This window comes from Myotis davidii, unplaced genomic scaffold, assembly GCF_000327345.1.
Source record: "Myotis davidii unplaced genomic scaffold, ASM32734v1 scaffold523, whole genome shotgun sequence".
In the NCBI taxonomy this organism is placed as follows: Eukaryota; Metazoa; Chordata; class Mammalia; order Chiroptera; family Vespertilionidae; genus Myotis; species Myotis davidii.
The window spans coordinates 826,205-841,067 of record NW_006295054.1 but is presented as its reverse complement, the minus strand read 5'-3'; the positions used below and the strand labels follow the sequence as shown (position 1 = coordinate 841,067).

Below are 14,863 nucleotides of genomic sequence, written 5' to 3'. Positions count from 1 at the left end.
CTCTGCTCCTGCTGCCGGGCTGCTGCCTGGGGGGCTCCCGGGCGGCGGCGGGCTCTCGGAGGCCCAACGTGGTGCTGGTGCTCACGGACGACCAGGACGAAGTGCTCGGCGGCATGGTAACTCCTGTTTCTGCCCCGCCCCTCTCCCTCTCGCGGCGGACTCCCCGGTTTCCTGCCCTCTTTCCCGTCCCCACCCCGGCTCCCGGAACCGGCTGACTGGACCCCGGGTAGGTTTGCTTTGGCCACGCCGGGCCCTGGACGCAGGTCTGAGGGGCCGCAGGACTCTATTTCCTCTTCTTGCTCCAGCGTCTCTTGGAGGGTGACACACACACACACACGCACACACACGCGCGCTCCAAGGAGCTTCTAGTCCGGACCTGACGGCTGCGGAGATGGCGTTCCTTCGCGATCTCGGGACACACGGGTGGACGCCGGTCAGGGATGGGCAGAGCCAACGAGGAGCAGGTGTTGGCTAAGGAGATGCCAGCCTTGAGCATCTTCTGGGTTAGGAGACAAGGACAGCCCCCCGGTGTGAGGACCTAGGCTACCCCCGCCTTTGTTCCCGGGCACAATGTCTGTGCCTGCTATTTATAAAATAAGTGCTGAAATGAACTAATCTGGTAGGTAGCTTTCGAACTATTTATTCAGGGTGTGCTTTGCCACACAACAATCAAGAAAATCCAATTAGCCTAATTGAACACCTGGCCGATGCATTAGATCCTGCCATTGTGCCATTTTGTACCATCTGGGTGTTGTCATGAGACTTCATTCTTTCCCAGAGTTGTCCTTGCTTCTGTGTCTTAAGAGTCTTGACCTTTATGACCCTCAGGAATAGCCACCCAATCTCGTACTCACATAACTCACAACAGCACAGAAAGTGGCTTGCCCCAGGCACATAAATAGTGGAGGCAGTCGAGCCAGAATCCTGACGAGTGCTCTGATTCTGGGTATGGTATTCCTCTTTTTAAGAGCAAGTGCTTTTTTTTACTTCCTTTCTTTCAGTTCTCTTTTTGCTTTGAGCAAAATGCTGAGATTATGAAAACACTTCAGGCAAGAGGTTCCGAACTGTGACTGTGTAGTAACAGCCTAGTTCAGTGTCTTTCATCCTGTCCATGAGTGAGTTGTGAAATCAGTTTAGTAACTTCCAGCATTTTCACTTCCCTACGGAACAGACTTCGGGAATAGAAAATGTCTGTGTGGTACACGCGGTAAAGGTTAAGCATATATCCATATGTGTATATATTTCTGGGCTGTGAATTAAAATGTTCCTTCACTCGGGGCTGTGTGTAAGAGTATGGGATTCTTTTCTAGCTGATGTTTAAGATGCTTGCATTTTGACTCCACACTCCTGCCACATATGCCTCATTGCCTTTTAATTTCTATTCAGTCACATTGACATTGAAGAGTCTTGACTTAATTGCCCTCCTGGGTTTTATTTTGGGTTTTTTCCCCACCATTCTAACAGCTACACTTATTTTCTTTTAAATATCTCATGTCCTTGAAAAGTATTTTATCCAGGAAAAGCAAGCCACCTCTATCAAAAATTAATAATAGTTTAGTGACTGAAGCTTAATTAAAAGGTAAAGCTTTCGCCCTAGCAGGTTTGGCTCAGTGGATAGAGCGTTGGCCTGCGGACTGGAGGGCCCCAGGTTCGATTCCGCGAAAGGGCACATGCCAGGTTGTGGGTGCGATCCCCAGTCGGCGGTCTGCAGGAGGTAGCCAATCGATGATTCTCTCTCATCATTGATGTTTCTCCCTCTCTCCCTCTACCTTCCTCTCTGAAACAATAAATATATATTTTTTTTTAAAGAAAGAAAAATGTGTGTTTAAAAGAAGGTACAGCTTTCACATCTCTGTTGAAAACAAACTTCATCACTTAAATACAAGGTGTGGTGTTCAGAATCCATTTTCTTCCATTTTTGTAGGCCACAGATGTGGTCTCTTTGCCTTAGCACAGTGGTTCTCAACCTTCCTAATGCTGCGACCCTTTAATACAGTTCCTCATGTTGTGGTGACCCCCAATTTCATTGTTACAAATTGAACATAATTAAAGCTTAGTGATTAATCACAAAATCAATATGTAATTATATATGTGTTTTCAGATGGTCTTAGGCGACCCTTGTGAAAGGGTCATTCGACCCCCAAAGGGGACTTGACCCACAGGTTGAGAACCGCTGCCTTAGCATGTTAATCACATTTGCTTCTTTAAACCACAGCAGTTTCTTTTTTTTATAGATGTTTGTACTGGAGAGAAGAGCCAAAATTGTGTGGAGGGAACAAGTTGAATTCAATGCTTCAACTCTGGAAAATTCTTGCTTCTCTTGTAGGCTTTTACAGAATATTTTATGACTAGTTGTCAAACAGGACTTGAAGGGGAAGAGCTAAGACAATATAGCGTTTGAGATTCTACTTGGAGTCAGAGAGTGAGGTGTTTTATATTTGTGCTTCAGTCATTACAGGAGTCCTCTGCTGTAGGTATTGTCCTTATCTTAACTAAGAGGAAACTGGAACTTAGAGGGGGCTATAACTTGGCCAAGGTTCATATAGCTAGTGAGGGACAAAGCCTGGTGTCTTAAGATCTCAAAGCCCCATGCTTTTTCTCCTGTTCGAAAATACTTTGATAATACTGTCTAGCAGATGTCATTCCACATACCCACATCAGCATGGTTACTTATACCACAGGTCAGAGATTCTTCAGGTGACATTCAGGAGCACCAGTGGGGTCATGGAACTCCTTAATTTAATAATGTAATAAATACTTTGTGTATATTATCTTCATTTTTTTTGTGTGGCCCCCCCCCCAAAAAAAAAGGATTATGAATTGCCACCATAGTTGGCAAAAGAAACAGTGGTCAATCTCCCAGACTAATTCAGATGAAAGGATTGTAACACTTGTGTGATTGTAGTTTAATGTGAAACCCGTCATCTTTGAAATAGTCTTTTATGTGGTAGTGTCCTCTTTAGCATTTGATTGTATTTGTTGCAGGTATCTGGGATTCCGTTTTTAGATTTGTTTTACCCACGCAGCTATTCCCGTAGATTTCTTGAATGTTTTGTTTTTAATTCTCACCTGAGGACATACTGATTTTAGAGCAAGGGGAAGAAAGAGAGAGAGAGAAACATCAATGGGAGAGAGGAACATCAATTGGTTGCCTTCCAGTACACACCTTGACCGGGGATTAAATACCCAACCTGGGTATGTGCCCTGACTGGGAATTGAACCCACCACCTGTCAGTGTACAGGTTGACACTCCCAACTAACTGAGCTACACTGGCCAGGGTTTAATTTCTTGACTTTATTTAAATGTAATTATGGTGCGATGGACATACTGTTTTTCACAGAAGCACAGGATGCTTTTTTAAAAAAATCATTCACTCTAGAAAAAGTGGCATTCGGTTAAAATTTCAAGGAAGCAAGGGAAGGAGCTGTAATGAAATGTAGGGGAAGAATAAATACGTACATGATGTCTTTGCTTTGCTCAAAGCAGGGTGGTTTTCCATTGAAAAAGGGAAAGTTAGCTATAGAATTACCAAACTTTATTTTGGAACAGGTGTGCATGGGAGCTAGGAAAGTATATGACTCCTTGGGATTTTTCTGGAAGGGATTTTGCTTCGGATGTAGTGACACATTTACCCATGTGGGAGTATAAGATTGGCTGCTTCATAAGGAATGTGGTTTGGCCTTAACCTCACCGTCACTATCTTTGCTTAAATCTTAAGGATCCATGTTAACATTCAGACACACATACACATTTTCAGTACAGTGTGGTTTCTTGCCTGGGACTTGTTAGATTAAGTACAGATTTTATGCTTATCATTTGTACTATGAATAGTCTAACGACTACGGTTATTAATATAAATCTCTTATATTAAACTCTAGATCCTTGTGCAGCCCTCCATCAGTCCTTTGGCTTCTTCCTAACTCTCTGACCCTGTCTTATCCCACTCCCCCCTTTACTGACTGCACTGCTTCTGCCACACGTGCACTGCTTTTTGTCCCTCACACGTGCCTCTTTCCTTCTCTGGCAGCCTTTGTACTTGCTATTCACTCAGCCTGGAAGCGTCTTATCCTGGACGTTTGTGCGGCTGACTCATCATCATGTGACTCTCAGCACTGGTTACCTCCTCAAAGAGGCCGTCCCTGACCTACCACCTAAAGTGTTTTCCACTTTTCCTGCCACCAGCTGTAAGCACATTATCCTGGTTTATTCTGTTCATAGCATTTTTCACCACCCAGAATGATTGCTTGTCTACCTGTTAGTTGTTTAAGCCCCCAAGAGTGCAAGGATCGTCAGGGTGGGGACCTTCTGTCTTCATCCACTTCTACTGCCAAGACCAGTGCCTGGCACAAGTTAAGTGTTTAATAAATGTTATATAATCACACAGTGTAGTCTTACTGTAAATCAGATAGTCTTCAGTAACTTTGCATATTTATCAGACAGTCTGATAACTAAGTCAGATATAATCAACTCACATGGACCTTTTCTTCACTTACCCTTCACTCATTTCCCCTCCCTATATCCTCACTGTAACTCAGTTTCTTCATCCATCTACCGCAGTGGTCAGCAAACTCATTAGTCAACAGAGCCAAATATCAACAGTACAACGATTGAAATTTCTTTTGAGAGCCAAATTTTTTAAACTTAAACTATATAGGTAGGTACATTGTTCTTAACTTAATTAGGGTACTTTTAAGGCTTACGAAGAGCCACGCTCAAGGGGCCAAAGAGCCATATGTGGCTCATGAGCCACAGTTTGCCAACCACTAACTGACGTTTTATGCAGCCCAATGTTCTGTATCTGAGTGTAGCACCCAGGGATGCTTTATGGGAGATTATGACTGGTGACATTGCTTCTGAAGGTTACCGAAGATCTTATATATGTCTCTAGCATTTCCTGGGGAACCCATTATGCCAGTGGTTCTCAACCTGTGGGTCGTGGCCCCTTTGTGATCGAACGACCCTTTCACAGGGGTTGCCTAAGACCATCCTGCATATCAGATATTTACATTACGATTCATAACAGTAGCAACATTACAGTTATGAAGTAGCAACGAAAATAATTTTATGGTTGGGTCACAACAAGAGGAACTGTATTTAAAGGGCCAGAAGGTTGAGAACCACTGCTATGCAGTTACTTATGAAGTGATCAAAGTTGTTTTGGGTTTTTTTTTTTCCTGTTTTTTTGTTTGTTTAAATAGAGAGGAAGGAAGAAGGAAGGATAGAGGGCTAGAAACATTGATGAGACAGGAACATCATCAATCTCCTACATGCCCCACACTGGGGATTGAGCCTGCAACCTGGGGATGTGCCCTGACCGGGAATCAAACCAGTGATCTCTTGGTTCCTGGGTCAGTGCTCAACTGCTGAGCCACACTGACCAGTTAGTTCTTGAATATGTTAGAATTCTCATCCTTTTGAGCTTTTGGGTTCCTTAATTTTTCTATTATCTATATAAAACAATGGGGGAAAGTAATTTATACAGTATTGAAAATGAGGCTTTTGTTAACACAGTTATATACAGTGGGGCCTTAACTTATGAGTTTAATTCGTTCCGTGACGGAGCTCGAACTCAAATTACTCGTATGTCAAATCAAAAAGTGATCAAGTGAGACACATGATGCTGGGATAATGTTGTGGCGTTCACTGTGATGTTTGCTGCGCCAACTAGCGGTGGGGTATCTGAAGCTGGCTCGTAACCCGAATTTTAGCTTGCAACTCAAAGCAAAAAATCGGCTCGTATCTCGGAAAACTCATTAGTCGGGACACTCGTAAGTCAAGGCCCCACTGTATTTGGATTGTCTTTAAGAAACTATTATACAACAAAATACACTTAAAGCTGCATTTAATATGGTCCTAGATTTCAAAGGTACTTGAGAATCATCATGAATTGTCTCTCATAATACAACTAAAATGAGTCTCTTCAATGGTTCTTTCTTGCTATGTGGCATCTGAATAAAGATTATTCATATTTATGGTCCTTTTTATTTGTATTTAAATGACCATCTTTAGACTTTTATCCTCACTATAGGATTTGATATTAACACATTGTATGTGGGAAACATATTTATATGTTTTATTTATACGTTTTATGTTGACTGGTAGTAGAGCGCGGGACACGTATTAATACGTTTTTTATAGACTAGCGGTAGAATGTGGGTAACGTATAAATACGTAAACTAAAGTTATCGTAATTTTACTGAACGTTGCCATTTGCACAAAAAATTAGCAAAAATGACCCATGCCACCTGTTAGCGCGCGATAAAAACTACCCGCAAACAATGTGTTAATTATTCTCTATACTTGTCAGGATCTAGAATTTTGAACAAATGATAAAAAGCAAGGATATAAACAAAGAAATTTCTGATTAGTCTTTTGCCTGAGAGGGTTCTGTGTAAACCTGTTTGCCACCTGGTTCAAGTTCTTACCTGAGGTGGTGATATGTCTAGTGCAGAGCAGAGGGCTGTGAGTTTGTAGTCAAAAAGTGTGCATCTGGGCTCCACCACTGAATGATATTTTACTTAATCTCTGAGGCTGTCTTGCTGGCTTTCAGAACCTAAGTGTTATAACTGTTTTAAAAGGTGGAAGGCTCCTTTTATATGATTTCCCACATCCTGCTTCTAAAGATGAATTAACGGAGATAGTTCTGCCCTATCTCTTAAGGAGGCTGGTGACAAATGAGATAAGGGCGCAAAATTTCATTACAGTGAAATCAGCACTGCTAGAAAAATACCATCAGCTGTGAACTTTCCACTCCTTCACGCATTATGAACCCCTGAACTTTTGCATAGGAAAGAACTGACTAACCAAACCTGTTTGTTTCATCTCCAGAATCACTCTCTTGGCTGTTTCTTAGTGTCAGATGGAGCTGATAGGTTGGGAATAAGAGGTTGAGATAAGATACAAAACCCACGAATTTTGGTCTGTGTATTATAGTTGATTGAAAGAAATAGTTTAACAGATAATCATTTGCTTTACAGACACCACTAAAGAAAACCAAGGCTCTCATCGGAGAGATGGGGATGACTTTCTCCAGCGCTGTAAGTTTTAAAGCCAATTTGATTTTGTTAAACTTTAATTGTGTTTATGTTCTAAGAAGGAACACTCGCTTTTGGGTAGTCTGTTTTGTTTTTTTCTTCCCTAGTTAAAAAGCCTGATCTGAAAGAGGGATCTTATTTAATGTGATAAATTCTGTTAATTGAAATATTACTTCTTACCAATTGGAGATTAACTGCAGGCAATTTCTAAGCCAGTCTTTTCTACAACGCAGAACTAGAGAATTTTACTTCAAACCTGCCTGTTTGAGGTTTGAATGTGGATTGTAAGCATCAAATAACATTAATGCTATGTAAACTGTTCCATGCTAAAAACTTGCAGACCGCTTTACAAAACCCAGTTAACCATGGAAGCCAAACCTGACAAAGACAGTAGCAACAAAGCCAACAACAGTTGTGTGTATGTGTGAATATATAAAACAAATATATGTATATATAAACTCATACACAAGGAAGTGGTAACCTATTAACATCAGGAAATCCATCGAACAGCAGCCTTGTGTTGTGCTGTAGAGCGCCGACTCTGGAGCCAGTCCGCCTGGTTTCACACGCTCTCTGCCTCTTTTCCAGCTATGTGACCTTAGGCAAGTTATTAAGCTTTCTGGCCCTTGTTTTCCACATTTATAAATGGGAATACTAAAACTTACCTCAGGGTTTATGTGAGGTTAAGTGAATTGATACACGTAAAGCAACCACTTGTATCCCTGCCTGACTTATGATTTCAGTCATCCCTTGGTATCTGTGAGGGATTGGTTCCAGGACCACCCCACCCTGACGGATACCAAATCTGTGTGTGCTCAAGCATGTAATAGCATGTAATAGCACAGTATTTGCATGTAACCTAGGCACATACTCCTGTAGACTTTAAATTATCTCTAGGTTACTGATAATACCTAATGCAATGAAAATACTATGTAAACAGTTGTTATACCGTATTGTTTTGGGAATAGTGACAATAAAAAGCCTGTACAACTTCAGCACAATGCAACCACATCATAGACCTAGTTATATTGTTCACATCGGCAACAACGTAACTTTTTTCCCCTGAACATTTTCAGTCTGAGGTTGGTTGAATCTGTGGATTCGGAACCCACACATACAGAGGGCTGGCTGTACTACACAATGGTGGTTGTTATATTGTCCACCAACATGGAATTGGTAGTAAAAGAAGGATAGTTATATGTGCATTCCAATAGATGCTTGAAAATTCTCTGAAATTTTAGCATCTTTTCCTGGTAATTTATTCAACTGTTGGAAGAATACATCCTTTTGAAGAATACTTCAGACAAATGACACACCTATAGTTAAGGTGAACTACTCTGGTCACTGTTGTTAGAGAGACAAAGGGCTAATAATGCCTCTTGCTTAATACTGCTCTGAACTGTCTAGTCGTTGGCATAAGTCTTACAGAATTAAGAGGTAAAACTATTGGGAAAAGGCAAAATTAATATTTCCATTTGTTTGGATTATCTACCTAGAAAACAAGAGAGTTGTTGGAAAACTTTTAATAGAACTTAGTAAGGTAGAAATGAAAGAAACAAAACAAAAAAAAAAACTTCCATATAACCAGTTAGAGAAATATGGGAGGGAGAAAAGACCACATTCACATAAGCAGGAAAATTCAGACTCTGGAAATAAGCTGGTGGTGGCTAGTAATGGTTCTTTAAGACCTATATAAATAAAGTTACAGAACTTTGTAAGTGATGTAATAAAAACTACTTAATATGAAGACATGCACATTACTTTCCATGGGAAAATACAAGATTATAAAGTATTCTAATCAGAATTCTAGTAAGATTTTTTTTTTTATGCTGAATTCAGTGAATCCAAAGTTATCTGGAATAATAAGTAGGTTAGAACAATTAGGGTAATTTTTTTAAAAGAAGAAATTGCTTTACTGGGTACTAAAATGTAATATGAAGATATAATAAACAGTGTGGTATTCCCAAAAATTAGCTTAGGAAACAAAAAAGGGAAAGAATTAAAAGAGTTGCCAATGTAAAAATTACAAAAGTCAAACATCTAACAAAATTAAAAGGCAAAAGTAAAAAACGGGAAGTATTTATAGTATGACTGAATCCTTCCTTAATTCCAGTTTTATGTAATAAGAGGCCAGTAGCTCAGGAGGAAAAAACGTACAAATCACATGAACAGACCATTCCCATAAACACAGGTGGTTAGTGTGCATGTGGAGAAGGTTCATCAGTATTTAAAAATGTCAAATCCAATAAAAGGCCAATAAATACTAAGTATTTAAAAAGGATACGATGTAATTTTGGCAAAGGTGTGCTCAAATGAGCCTTCCTTCTCAGCTGGTGGAAGTATAAGCTAGTATTACCCTTCTGTTAAATGTGCATTAAGAGTTATACAGATATTATTGCGTAGAATGTGATAAGTCTATTGATGACAGTAGTTAATAGAAACATAAGTAGAAAAAAAAATCTGTCATATATAAAATGATACAGGAAATACTTAAAGCTACAGATCAGCCTGAACATGACCCTCTACTTCTCAGCCACATTAAATTCAAGTAGGGGTTTTTAATCTTTGGTTAAGACCTAGCTCCCACCACGCAGTGCTCCTTGTATGTAAATATTTATTTGAGGTGAGGTTAGAATAGCATTATTTTATCCTGCAGAAGGAAACCAGCTAAAAAAGAAACCTGTTCCTTGGTTTGTTTTATCTGCTTTACGGTCTCTACTATGTCACATATGGCAGCTTGGAAATGTGTTATATGCAAAGAATATTTTTGTATCAGGGGAAACTAGAAATTTGAAGTTAAAATATTGAGAAACTTTCTTTTATCCTTTTTAGAAATTATGGGAAATTCATCTTTCTTGTGTAAGTGTCCTTGTTGCTTCTGTTTCCTTTGTAGTATGTGCCAAGTGCTCTTTGCTGCCCAAGCCGTGCCAGTATCCTGACAGGGAAGTACCCACATAATCATCACGTTGTTAACAACACTTTAGAGGGAAACTGCAGTAGTAAGTCTTGGCAGAAGATCCAAGAGCCAAATACTTTCCCAGCAATTCTCAGATCAATGTGTGGCTATCAGACCTTCTTTGCAGGAAAATACTTAAATGAGGTATGTTGGTCTAATGATTCCTCCCCCTTTTTTTATAACAGCTTTTTAAATGTGAATTAATAGAATTCATGATACTTGTTTTTTAATAAGTATCCATTCAAGTCATGCTAAAGGATTTTTGGCAAATGTTTTCTCCTAATATCTGCCCATAAATAAGAACTTATATAAACATATTTACATCATTTAGGTACTGTATTTATTCTTCTAAATATCCTAGGACTGCCCCGGCCGGGTGGCTCGGTTGGTTGGAGCATCATCCTGTACACCAAAAAGATTGCGAGTTTGGTTCTTGGTCAGGGCACATACTTAGTTTGCAGGTTGGATTCCGATCAGGCTTGTACAGGAGGCAGTTGATTGATGTTTATTTGTTTCTTTTCCTCCATCCTTCCCCCTCTCTCTTCCCATTCCCTCCTTTTCTCTCTCTAAAAAAAAGTCAGTGCTCACTTCAGCAACACATGTGCTAAAATTGGAATACAGAAAAGGTTAGCATGGCCTCTACATAGCGATGACACGCAAATTCGTGAAGAGTTCCATTAAAAAAAAAAACTGGAGTGGCTCAGTTGGTTGAGCCTTTTCCTGTTCAGTGAAAGGTTGCCGGTTCCGTTCCGGTCAGAACACATACCTGGGTTGCATGTTCAGTCTCTGGCCCAGCCACATAGGGAAGGTAACCAATCGATGATTTTCTCCTTCCTCTCCTTTTCCCTCTCCCTCAGGCTAAGCATGTCCTTGGGTGGAGATTTAAAAAATAAATTGAAAAAACAATCCTAGGGTGAGGATTAAAATAATAATAATTATCCTAGGACTGCTGCTGTGTACATCTTCCCCTTTTTACTCAAGAACTCTGCTTGTCATGTGGCTGGCATGTGATCTTTGTTTCCATTTCCTCTGTATTAGGATCAGAATGAAGAATATTTCTTTAGTATCTTTCCTGAATTACAACTTATGCTTAACCCATTTTGTAACCTGAAAAGTGGGAACAGAATGTGGGCAGATCAGTGATAAGAGAAGGCACCCAGAGCCTGGGACAGTCAGGCCATTAAAGCAGGTGACTGAGTAGTCAGTGTGCAGACATTTGGGCCTCGATGGAGAGAGACCGCATTGTGACCTGCCAAGGCCAGATGTCATGGCCTCACTGGCCTTAGCTTTTAGTCAGAATTCAGGTTTAAAGGAAAGAGTGTGTTTGAGCACTCTTGGGATTATCTCCTATAGTAAAACTGGGAGTGCAGGACAGAGAGGAGATGTACATTTTCTTAAATATTTTATCTGTGGTTGCTAGAGATCTTAATATCTGATCTGAAATTTTTTTCACTTTTCACACTCCCCACAATAATTAGGGGAATTTGCAATCTTGTGGGTTTGAAAGAAGATGACTCAATTTGAAAAGAGTAATGAGAAATAAGTACAGATACTAGGTCATTGTGTTAAGACTATGGATCATAAAGAGAACTTATACTACTTTGCATGTTAAAGAGCATCTAATATATACAAAATTAGGAGAAATTCTTTAAAATACAAAGATTTAGCCCTAGCTGGTTTGGCTCAGTGGATACAGCATCAGCCTCCAGACTCTGAAGGGTTCCAGGTTCATTTCCAGTCAAGGGCACATGCCCGGGTTGCTGGCTTAATCCCCAGTAGGGGGCATGCAGGAGTTAGCCGATCAATGATTCTCTCTCATCATTGATGTTTCTATCTCTCTCTCCCTCTCCCCTCCTCTCTGAAATCAATAAAAATATATACTAGTATTTTATATAAAATACAAAGATTTCGTTCTCAGGGGCTAAATTCTGCCTTAAATGGGCAGTATTAAACCTTGCTGAGGTAGAATGGGATGATTCTGTGGTCTCTTCACTTGCTTATCTCATTAGGTCTCTTCACTTGCTAAGCTCATCAAGACAATAGAAATTATTGGCTAATAGCTTATAGTTGGGTCATTTTTACTGTTGCTAGTCACAAGGTCAGTTGGACTATTCAGCAAATGAGCCCTGTGGCCTCAGCCATGTGGTCGTCTTCTGTAAAGGACCAGAAGTAAATAATTTAGGCTTTGCAAGCCGTATGTCTCTGTTGTAAGTATCCAACTCTGTCATCGTAGCATGAAAGCAGCTATAGACGTTAGGTAAACTGACGAGTGTGGCTGTGTTCCAGTGAACTTTATCACCACTGAAATTTCAATTTCGTGTAGCTGTCACATGTTACAACATATTCTTCTTTTGATTGGTCTTTATATTTTTTTTAATGTTTGGAAAAAAATTCTTAGCTTGCTGGCCATACAAAACAGCAGTCTAGATTTGGCCTGTAGTTTGCCAGCTCGTGCTTCCGAAGTTTCTAGGAATATGGTGTCCTTTATTTTTTGCTGGTTTGTGTGTTTGGGAAAAGTGAGCACCTACCGTGTTTCGGGGACTGTTCTAAAAAGATTCTACACGTGTCCTGTTTCTTTGTGTCTCATCATGTCTGAGGACTTCTAATGCCCTGCTTGTCTGCTTTTCAGTATGGAGCCCCAGCTGCTGGTGGGTTAGAGTACGTTCCTCCGGGATGGAGCTACTGGGTTGCCTTGGTGAGTGATTACCAAAGTCAGTGCCAATTCCACACAGCCCACAGATGTCAAATGTGTGTACTCTGATTTAGCTCTGATATTGACATAACTTGGTTTGCTTTTATGATTGGCTGTTTCATCTCCCTGCAGGAAAGTCTTTTGATTTGCAGGTAATTTCTTTGTGGGGGTTTAGCAACATATTTTGCTATTCTACCTAATCCCCTCTTGTTTTTTTTTTTGTTTTGTTTTTTTAAAGTAGGACAGGCCTGGCCAGTGTTGCTCAGTGATTAGAGCATCAGCCCATACACTGAAGGGTTGCAGGTTCAGTTCCAATGTGCGTGGGAGGCAACCAATCATTGTGTCTCTCTCACATTGATGTTTCTTTCTTTTTTTTCTCTCTCTCTCTCCCCCACCCCTTCTTTCTCTCCCTTCCACTCTAAAAAAATCAATGGAAAAAATATCCTTGGGTGAGGTTCAACAAAAAAAAATAAAAAAAAAATAGGACATATTATTGAAACTATGCTAGTAGTTAATTAAAACCCTAGTCAAAAAATCTAATTCAATACGACTTGTGTAATTACCTTTTTAAAATGTCTTATCACCATTTAAATGGTATAGGTTAGCCTAGTATGGTTTCCAGCTTTCATTGGGTGTGCTGACGTCATAATAAATGTTACTTTCCTCTCTTTAATAGGAAAAGAATTCTAAGTACTATAATTACACCCTCTCTGTCAATGGCCAGGCACGGAAGCATGGTGAGAACTACAGTGTGGACTACCTGACAGATGTTTTGGTGAGTCACTGAAGCGCAGTTCGGGCAGGTTTGGCTAACATTTGATTAAAGACTTTGCCTAGAAAACCTTTAGTTATATTTGTTCATGTTGGGTAATGTGAATGAATAATAACTCGATCTAACTGCCAAAGAATAGTTCCAGCTGATTAAAAACTCCTGAGGGTATATTCTTTGTATAGCCAAGCTCAGGTCTAATGTGCTTGAAATTCCGGCAGCAGATTCCCCCCCACCTCCCGTTTTTATTTTTTAACTTGAGGTTTTACTTTGTAAGGGTTCCTACTCTGGACCCCAGTTTTACTCACAAGCTACAAGATGACAGCTTCATCGTGAGGGTGGGATGATAGGGATATGGGAGTTGTTCGGGCATTGTGTAGTTCTAAATAGAAAATACCGAAAGTGGGTGAATTTGGGACTTCTCTTTCCTGTCTAAGATATTTCTAATAACAACCCTTTTTAGAGTATTCAGTCACCAAAAAATTTCAGCATTACTTGTAGTGGGTTTTCAGAAGTAATGAAGCACAGTCCTTGATTCTGTGGAGGTAACTTTTTAGTAGCATATTTTATTTATACATATGTGTGTATATGCACACACATTCATTTATTGTCTCGTTAGATTTTGATGAGTTAGAGGAGGCAGATTATGGGATTACTTAGATAACATTTAAGCACAATCCTGATGTAGGTGAGTGTGAGCTATGAAGATCATGAGAAAGGATGCCACAGGCAGAAGGAATGAGCAGTGCTCAGGCACTCAAGCGGGAGTGTGCCTGGCATGTTGGAGAAACCACAGCTTTCTTACAAGGCAAGGGTAAATTGGTGGGCAGGGTGGTAATGGGCAATTGATGCAGTCAGTGCCTTTTGAGATTAGTGTTGGGACTAAATGAAGATATAAATCAACTAGAACAATTAAAAACATTACATGGATGTGGGATGCTTTCATTTTCATCAAGTATCTCCAAATAAGCAAATGGAAAATGTCAGTCCATATACATTAAAGCCCTGGTGTGATTTATTTGGGTTTAATATTAATCATTTAGCTTAGCTAGTTAGCTGACTAAACTTGTAATATCTACATATTTTTGTAAGATTAAGGTAATTTAATCCACCTTGCCCAATGTTGTGAATTAGATTGACTCTTATTTTTATACTAGAGGCCCAGTGCCTGAATTCATGCACGGGTGGGGGGGTCTGGCTGGCCTGTTCCCAATCGGGGCCTGATCAGGGTCAGGCTGGCTGGGGGGATGGGCCACAGGCGATTGGCCAGTGGGCCCTGCCCCCAATTAGGGTGGGGGGCCGATTGGAGGTGGGGCCAGCCATGGGGAGAGGCTGTGGGTGATGGACTGGCCGGCTCTTCCCCCAAATGGGAGGGGGTGTCGATCAAGGACCAGCGGCCTGGGGGAGGGGA

At 40.5% G+C, this 14,863-nt stretch overlaps 1 protein-coding gene across 1 annotated transcript in view; it reads left to right on the top strand.

The window, feature by feature from the left end:
- Positions 1–5: 5 nt before the first annotated feature.
- GNS (glucosamine (N-acetyl)-6-sulfatase) overlaps positions 6–14,863 on the top strand; it is a gene marked incomplete at its 5' end in the record, with an annotated part of 62,756 nt that continues 47,898 nt past the window's right edge. Inside the window, 5 exons of the mRNA XM_006769630.2 lie at positions 6–116; positions 6,979–7,038; positions 9,929–10,135; positions 12,621–12,686; positions 13,360–13,458. Coding sequence (XP_006769693.1) covers positions 6–116; positions 6,979–7,038; positions 9,929–10,135; positions 12,621–12,686; positions 13,360–13,458 — 543 coding nt within the window. The remainder of the gene's footprint in view (positions 117–6,978; positions 7,039–9,928; positions 10,136–12,620; positions 12,687–13,359; positions 13,459–14,863) is intronic.